Here is a 9,295-nt window from a genome sequence, read left to right on the forward strand (position 1 = left end):
ACAAAGCTACAATGTGCAATGTGCACATTCTCAGGGTTAGAAGGACAATTACACATAAAGGTGCCAAGTGCAAGATTTTAACTCAACATCATACGATGAGTGGCATCTTTTAAAGTTCTACATTTTTTGAAGCTCAAGTATAAATTTTAAGGACAAGTGTGCATTTGTATAGAAAGGAAAAGAAAGTTCTTTATCCTCTTCACTATCTAGCATGGGCACATTCAAAGGGGATGGATGGTGGGATCATTCGGATCATCATATTTGAATTGTTAAGTAAATTCAATGCAAAAAAGTGAATTCAGGCCAACAAGTAAATTTGAGCCAGTCAAGACTGTCTCGCACCTTGCATGTCGAACCCACGACTTGCCTTGATCAAGGCATGGACTCTAACCACCACGCCCACATGCTTTTATGGAAGATCATGGTACTCCAATGCATTACATTGTAAGTGCGTGCTGATTTGTAAATTTGTGTGTGAATCACATGGTCTACAACGCATGCATGTCGTGATCCGTCACCTCCACCCTTGATCCCATTTGAGCATGCACATGCCATGTAGTGCTCGACGGTCTTTATGGCCTTCAAAATGCAAAGTAGAGCAACCCTTTAAAAAATCAGAAGTAGTCATCCTTCAAATTTGAAGGTTGGAGTTAGTTTTTGAAAAAAGTGTGTCTTAGATTCGCCTTGAACGAGCCAAAAACTCAAAACGATTGGTTGAAGGAAGGGGTAGAAGAAAAATATCTCCTTGAAAAATTCAAGAAAATAGAGGTGTATTGTAAAAAATACCGATTATTTTGGAAAATTTTCTCAATGAATCTACCCTAAAGAAAATTATGTATGTTTGTGAAATTGACATTTCCCAAACAGTAGTGGCTTGAATGAAACTCTATGACCTTCCTAAGGACTATAAATAATACTAGTATGTGACCCGCGCGTTGCCGCGGCTACATGTGTGTCAATTGAAGCAGCCATTGTTCTCCTTCCCTTCACAGGGAGGGCAAATGCGGGCAAATGCCTATGATTCTCATGTGAGCTTTTACAGCTCTTTAATAAACTTGTGCATCAACCACCACTATAACTACTTTCTAGATGACAATGTATGACAGCGTACAAGGTCTAAGTGCCCTCCACATTCACATCAACCAAGCACATATCTATCTTTTGGATCAACACTCTGTCTACCTTTTCGAGTGTAAGATCAAACAACTAATGAAGTGTAGTTACTCTCCACATTATTGTGGATTGACCAAGGAAAAATCTGCTTCTAGTTGGTCATGCCAAGCTCCAACATACTCCTCCTAATCATGCCAAGTTTGTCAACCCCCCCCCCCCCCCCCTCCTCCTTCTCTCTATCTATGTGTGTGCACGTGCATGTGTGTGTATTAAGTTCAAGAATTATCAGGTCAATTTGAGGTCTCTTGGGAATGAATTAAGTAATGGGCTCCCTTTGCATGATGTCTTGTCTTAACATCCTATGTTTCTCTCTAAGGAGGCAGCGAATTTGCGATTAGGCTAGAGACGTCCCCCTCACACAATTGATATGGGACCCTGATGAGTGGTAGTGGCCCTCTAAATAGACTAATAGAGAGCTAGTATCCTTCTTTGGATATAGTGTTTGCATTGAATGACAAATTCTTAAGATGCATTAGCATCCCCTCTCACCATTCTTACCAATCAAGGCATTGGTCATGATAACAACTCTTCCATGCTTCTCTCCTGTAGTTTTGGTATTGCATTTCGGTTGGTCTTGCATTTGGGGTATCACAATCAACTAAGTCATCAAATGCTATTTGTTGGAACTTAGGATGCATGTACCAGCCATGACCCAACATGCCGACATTACACCACATAGTAGTAGAAGAAACTTTGCTATTGGTATACACAACTGATTTGGTGAGCAGTGTGTCGTTTGCTTCTCAAAGACAATATTCATGATGGGTGTGTGACCTCGGGGTGATTGCATGGCTAAATCAACTTTGGCTCTATATGTGGATAACTTTCAAAATTTACAGGTTGGATTGCTAGCTAGCATGTACACTTGCATCTACCAAGACTCGTCGCATGGATGTTGAGGTCTCTTGCAATTGACCATAAGCAGGTTAGTAATATACGGCCCATATTGTTTTTTTGTGTACATTTGGGCACCATTGGCACCTTAAAGTGTGAGGGCAATTAAAGCAAAAAAGTTCACTCAGTCTTTTCTCTTTGCAAGAGTTTTTGGCATCATGCTAAAAGAAAGGGCATGCTGCAAAATACACACACACACACACACCACACACACACACACACACACACACACACACACACATGCCTGCATGTTTTTCTTTGAGAGATCAGAATGTATTCAATCCTTCACATGCTTGCCCTTACCCATATTTTATACCATAGCAGCCATTTGGCTTAGTTACCACTCCCTTAAATATGAGACAGAGCATTGAGGCACTACATGGAGGAGAGACTCTTCGTATGTGAATTATGTCCCTAGTGCGATCATCATACCTTACATGAGTGCTCAGCTTTTGATCACATCAAGCTTGCTTTACCCACATTTTAGCCCATACCATGGCCTACATACCTTTCTCTCCTAGCCACCTCATTGAGAAAATCAATCCTTGGAATGAACACTGCATTTCCTGCATGTGACCCTGTAATGATTTCTGCTTCAATCACTTTGCTGTGGAATTGCCTACAAATCAAGAATGTCCCATTACAAAGACCACTTCTTGGATCCAAATTGCAAAGCAACATAACTGGAGCATTCTGTTTCAATTGTAAAACATGCGGTGGAAAGCCTCCCCCAAGATCTAAACTATTTACAAACTCACTTGTGAATAAAATGCTATCACAATTTGATTCACACACTAAGTCCGCACTGACATATTCCTTATAAGTACCAGGAAATTGTTGCAAGCCCAAATTGTTTATAGTATCCACCTCCTTGTTCCGTGGAGCCAAAATTGCTCTATCCTTGAAAAAAGATGCATGGCAAGTCTGTGTTTCAAGGTCTCTATATATGCAAGCAACCAATGCTTGCAAATTATTTTGTGGTAGCATCATGCAAGCCGGCAGGGCCACATTATCAAGTATATCCCCATCACAAACATCGCCATTACCAATATCAAGTGTCCATTGCACAAACTCTCTTTCAATAACATTACTTAAACAATTGACCACTCGCATATTCTGTGTTAGATGCATGATTTCTATACGTTGCCAAATGTATGAGTGGCACAAAGATGCATTAACAATGTCTTCTCTTCCCCCTTTGCGCACAACAGGTAATATCTGTCTGAAATCACCACCAAGGAGGAGAACCTTTCCACCAAACAACATGTCATTTTTCATGACATCTTTTAGTGTCTTATCAAGAGCCTCAAAAGCGTGTCTACGAGCCATGGGGGCTTCATTCCATATGATCAGTGAACTCATTCGCAACAGCTCAGCAAGATGGCTGTTTACTTTGATGTTACATGTGGACTCAGAAGTTATATCAATAGGGATCTTGAATCTAGAGTGTGCAGTCCTTCCGTTGTTGAGAAGCTGTGTTGTAATCCCGGACGATGCACATGCCAAAGCAACTTTGGACTCTCCGCGTATCCGAGAGAGCAAAGCATTGTAGAGATAAGTCTTTCCCGTTCCACCTGGCCCATCAAAGAAAAAAACAGTCCCTCTGCTCATGCAAGCTGCTTGTAAAACCCGATTGTAAGCTTCCCTTTGCCCAACATTGAAAGATGATTCCATTCGAGCAGACAATACTCTTTGTTCCTCTCTGTTATACATGAACTCTTCAGCAAGCACTCCATGCTCACTCATAATTTGCAAGGTGTGATCCACCTGGGGCATTCCAAAATAATCCGAGAGCCTCTTTCCATAGTGTTGAAGCATTGTCTCTAAGTTTGACAAAGCTTGGTTTTGTGCCATGTGTTCACAGATATTCGCATCATTTGTGCGAACCCTCATATTGATAGCCGTTTTTCGGCTTTCCATAATTGCCATAGTAAGCTACCTCACCCTACCAAAACCACCCAAACACTGTAGCTATCCCTACCATTTCACTGTACATAGGCGTATGTGAGTTAGGGGGCTTTTCCCATATCTTCTTAAAATCCTCATCTAGCTAGTCACTGGGCTAGTTGAGCCAAAAAAATAAAAGTATATTATGGCCTCTTTGTGTGTAAATATTTCATTGTATATATGGCCTAAATATAGGGATTGTTTATAATTATTTTGGTATTTTATTTAAATATTTCTACTTAGGTGTGTGTTTTATTAAACCTATGTACACCTTCTTTCATCCTCTTACACCATAATTATATTTTTTGCCAATATGTACATACTCTAACCTCATATTTTTCCTTTATACAAATCACTTCCACATTTTCACCCTCACCCTCGTGAAAACAAAAAATTGATTTCTACTCATTGGTTACGTTTATTATATTATTTACTTGCATACCTTTTCCTCTTTCACCCGAAATAATTCAAGGAGGGACCATATCATATGATTCCAATATCTTTCCATATCCATAACTCCTCCATATTTTTATTATTAGTTTTACTCATTATTCTAACACCATGTGCTCATTGAGCTAAAGTCCATGAATAGTCCATACACTAGTCCCACCATGTATATATTTCTTTATTCACCAATAATCCTCCTCCATGCATGTGTCAAGGGCAACTTGGATGCTTTGTATTATAATATGACAAAGGAGGGGCTCACTCTTGGATGCATTGTACAAATTCAACAAAGGAGGGGGCCACTGAAGACTTTTTGTGAAGAAAAAACAGGTCTTTGGTGGGATTTTTAATATCCATCTCCACTCCAAATTTGGAGTGGTGGTCAAAAGAGAAAATGTAGCCCACACTCTGAATAATCACCTCAAATTGTTTCATGATTTTTGGAGCTACCAGCCGTGAGCTATGATTTTTTGAGTGGACCCCAGTCTGCCCACTTTTCTCACAAGTAGCCCATAGTCTTCTCTCACCTCTTTCCACACTTCTACAGACACACACACACACATTCCTCTCAATCCCTCACTCAAACGTGCACCTTCAATGGTTTCTCTCACCTTCTTCACCATTAACCTCCCCTCTTACTCCCATAGCTCTCATAGGAGCTCTCCATGTACATACACCATCTCTATGCCTCTCTCTATTATCTCCAAAGTACAATTCCATCTTACTCCTTATATATATACATAAATTCAGCATGTGTATCATGCTTAACCTCTACAAATCAAGATATCTCATCAACGAAATTACCATTTTCATCACGATAATCAACCTTGGCGGCGGTGGCGTAAAGAAGGGAAGACGAAGAAGAAGATCGATAGTCATTTTGAGAACATACACAAGTAAGTCCAAAACTTCTTCAAGCTTCACCATCACAAGGATTTTCTCACTTGATTCAACCATTTTACTTCAACCATCCACCCCATTCTACCCATTGTAAATATATCATTAACTTTCTAGTGATTACTAACACTAACCACTAACATACTAACACAAAATAGCCATTGACCTAACCATAAAAGACACCTCACCTCAAGACATGTGTATAGTAACTCTCTCTCTCTCTCTCTCTCTCTCTCTCTCTCTCCTTACTTACTTTCACCTTATCTAGCATCAATAATGCTCTCTTTTGAGCCCACACCCATGACTCAAGCAGACAAAGAAGGCCCGCAATGTTTTGATTTTCAAAAAAATCATAATCCTGATTTGTTAGCTTGTAAATTAGGATTTCTAATAATCTTAATGAGGGTTCTCCAACCTATAAATAGGACTCTCTCCTTCTTGTAAAACAACCTCCAACATCTCACATAGCACCCCGACACTCTATGCGTGAGGAGAGACTTAGGTGTAGCAACCACTTGTGAGCTTCACTCTTGGTGTGAGAGAAGCCTTCAAGCTACACATTGCAAGTGAGAGAGCGTGAGTTCCTCAAATCTCAAAACCACTATTGTATATGCTCCTTCATCATCAATAAATTGAAGTTTGGTACATCAAAGGCGTGATTCGACGTTCAAATCTTCGTCCTTCCATTTGTGCAATACGGTTTGGTGAATTCAAGGTGACTTGTGTATTTTGAGTTTCCATCGGTTGATCTTGATTTTAGAAAGTGTTTTAGTGTGTTTTTCATTGCCAATTTTGTGTCCATTGTAAAAGGGTATTGTGGTGAGAGGTCTCCCACACCCTAAGACAGTGTGTGTGTGTGTTTTGGCAATGATTAGCAATCACTAAGCATTGAGTGAGTTTTTGTACAAGCTCTACGATAGCATCATAACAAACCATCTCCATTTGCAAGTCACAAATAAGGTATTATGCAAGATCCTTTTCTCTCTCTCTTCCCTTTGCTCTAGCTCTCTCTGGTCCATTTTGTGTGTGTCTTGGTGTGAGGTTGCTTGTGTGTGTTGTGTGGTGCATCTTCTTGGTTGTATCAAAATCTCTCTTTCGTCCTAGTTCGCATACCATAACTAGGTGGTGCCCCTATCTTGTTTGGGTTTGGCTGTGGGTTTGCTGTTTTGTTGTGCTTGTGGTTGCCCCAGCCCCAATTGAGCAGCACGGGAGCCTTGAGGGGTGTTTAGAGGTCGCCTCTCTTGTTGCCCGCCCCGGACCGCCTCAATATGATATACATGGTCCTCCACAATGCACCAGGATGTATTGGTTCACAAAAAACCAAAATGACTACAAACAGTAGGTGCAATTGTTGCCCTGTTTGGTGAAAAGAAGCTTCTTCCAAACAAAGAAACCATTCATCATCGACTTGCAGTAATCCTCGTGCATTACATGTTTCTTTAAATGTGTCATATACTCGTCCATTGAAGGTTCTAATATCCTCAAAAGACTTACATCCTTTGCACATGTTGAGTAACATACGCAAATAGTACAAATCTCCAGCATTGGGAACAATGTGGTACATTCTTCCATTCATGTCACCAATCTGTCTTTGAGTCCATGTTCTACTTGCTGGCTTCCAAACCCACTTTGTTGGGAAGTCTATGTACAACAAATTGTTGGCCTCTGGATATTGTTGATTTGCAACAAACCACTCAGTGAGCGTTGTCTTTTTGATGACATCTCCCTCCACCACACTCTGTACAGTCGCTCTGTCGCTAAAGATGACTTGATTTTGATGAGGCAAATGAACTTGTAGCCGTTGTATCTCAAGTTTCTCTTGATGCATGTGAAACTCAAGTATACGCCAGATAGCCTCAGATGCTGATACATATCGAGCATTAAGATAGTTTGTAACTTCATTTAGAAGCCCTTCACTATCTTGTAGAACAACAGTGGCCTTGTCATGTCCCTTATACACATACTTGTAGAGATATTTCACAGCGGATATAGTGGAGAAAACCTCCACATTGATATGTGCATTGTACCTTATTGTCAAAAATGGATTGTATGGAACAATCCATTTATTACTCATTTGCACTTTATTACAAACAACGTAATTTCCATCATCCCTCCTCATGTACGTTGGGTATCCATCCCTAGCCATAGTAGTTGATGCACTGAAGCTTCGAGGATATTTAAACCTGCACTTCCCATCTTTCATACATGGAGCATTCTTATTCAAGTTTCCACAAGGGCCATGCACATTACACCGACTGATAACATCATACAACTGTGGAAACATTACTTTATCAAGAAGCTCCGCACACACAATCTTATCATAATGCAATGTCTCTGTTGGCTTATGCTCAGATGCAAGTATCAATAGAATGTGAGCATGAGGAAGGCCTCTCTTTTGGAACTCAATCACAGAAATGTGTCCAATGACCTTACCAAAAATAGCTCTCTTAATCAGCAAGGCCATCAAATCCTTGAACTTATGGTAGAAAACACGGGCAGTAAGATCAGGACGATCATTGGATGTTTGTCCAGGCAGTAATGCATCCTATATCTCCTTCCATCCAGGATTGCATGTGAATATAATGAAGAGATCAGGTTTTCTTCTCTTGCGTACAATTGCCATGGAATCCTAGTATAGCTGGTGCATATAGCGAGGGCCACCAACATACGAAGAAGGCAATACAACCCTTCTTCCAACATTAGCACCCAATAACAGTTCTCTATCATCCCTTGTTTCATCTCTTGCTCCAACCATATCTGTCAAGCCTTGATACACCTCACTGCGAAGTTCACTTTGATGATTACGAACCCACAAAAGCCTCAACTCCTCCATACAACTATATGCATCAACAATATATTGTTGCAGTAGCCTACCACCACGTAAAAGACATTGTGTCGTGTCATCTCTAATTTTCAATCTATACTTGTAGAAATCCATTGTAGAAATATACTTTGTAGTTCCATTTACTCGCTCTCTGCTTACTTCTGCTCTGTTCACTTGGGGTATGTAAGGATTCCAACCTTCTTCACCATTTGGAAATAGCAACACATATAATAGAGGCATGTATGACCTATGGCAATTTGAGATTCGTTTTAAACCACCACCCAAAAGATTCAACACAATATCATGATGGCCAATGTTGCTCTCTTCACCCTGACCAAGCATGATTGCAGAAACTTCCACACTTGTTGGAGCAACATATTGCCAGCCATTTGTACGCTTCTTAGTAATGACCATCCTAATCTCCGGAATATTGGAAGTTTGGACCATTGTAGCAAACCCCCTAAAATCTTGAACATATGGATTTACTCGATGCATCATCGATTGCAAGATTTCCAAAACATCTGGTTTGAGTTTAGAAACATGACTCATCCTGTTTTGCAACTCATTCTCAGTGTCAAAAAATACAACTGAGCAAAGCGAGGGATTTGACCTGATCGCTCTTCTGGCATCAATGGACCAATGTTATGATAAATAGATCCATGCACCTTGAAGGTATAGATTCCTTTTCTCTGGTAGAGAGATTCATCTATATGAGCTCCCAAAGAAGCAAATGCCAACACACTATTGTATGCTCTGATATGTTTCAAAAATTTTCTACTTCTAGTATTACCCCCGTGCATCAATTCCCTTAATTCTAAAGGAGGTTCACTTAATGGCGGCAAAGAAAAATTTCCTGAGTTGCAACAACTCTTCCCCACAAATGTGCGAATGGTCTTTGCTTCCGTTTTCCAAGCTAAAGCACCACAAAAGGAACATACAAAATCCAAGTTGCCTATGTTGTGAAGAATACACTTTTCATGAGAAATAGATAACATAGAGATATGCATCAAGGAAGTGGTCTCAGAATATAAGTAAGTGATAGATAGGCAAAGTGTCTCAACTTTGGAGTAATCTCCCTCTCTGGAGACAATTACAGGCTCCTCAAGAACATCT

At 40.2% G+C, this 9,295-nt stretch overlaps 1 protein-coding gene across 1 annotated transcript in view; it reads right to left on the bottom strand.

Moving 5' to 3' along the window:
• Positions 1-7,822, bottom strand: part of LOC147426695 (uncharacterized) — a 74,285-nt gene extending 66,463 nt beyond the window's left edge. The window contains exons 1-2 of the mRNA XM_086498231.1: positions 6,680-7,822; positions 2,576-3,834 (exon numbers count right to left, since the gene is read on the bottom strand). Coding sequence (XP_086354357.1) covers positions 2,576-3,834; positions 6,680-7,822 — 2,402 coding nt within the window. The remainder of the gene's footprint in view (positions 1-2,575; positions 3,835-6,679) is intronic.
• Positions 7,823-9,295: the final 1,473 nt, after the last annotated feature.

Source organism: Adiantum capillus-veneris, chromosome 24 (assembly GCF_014529385.1).
Source record: "Adiantum capillus-veneris isolate H3 chromosome 24, ASM1452938v2, whole genome shotgun sequence".
NCBI classification, from domain to species: domain Eukaryota; kingdom Viridiplantae; phylum Streptophyta; class Polypodiopsida; order Polypodiales; family Pteridaceae; genus Adiantum; species Adiantum capillus-veneris.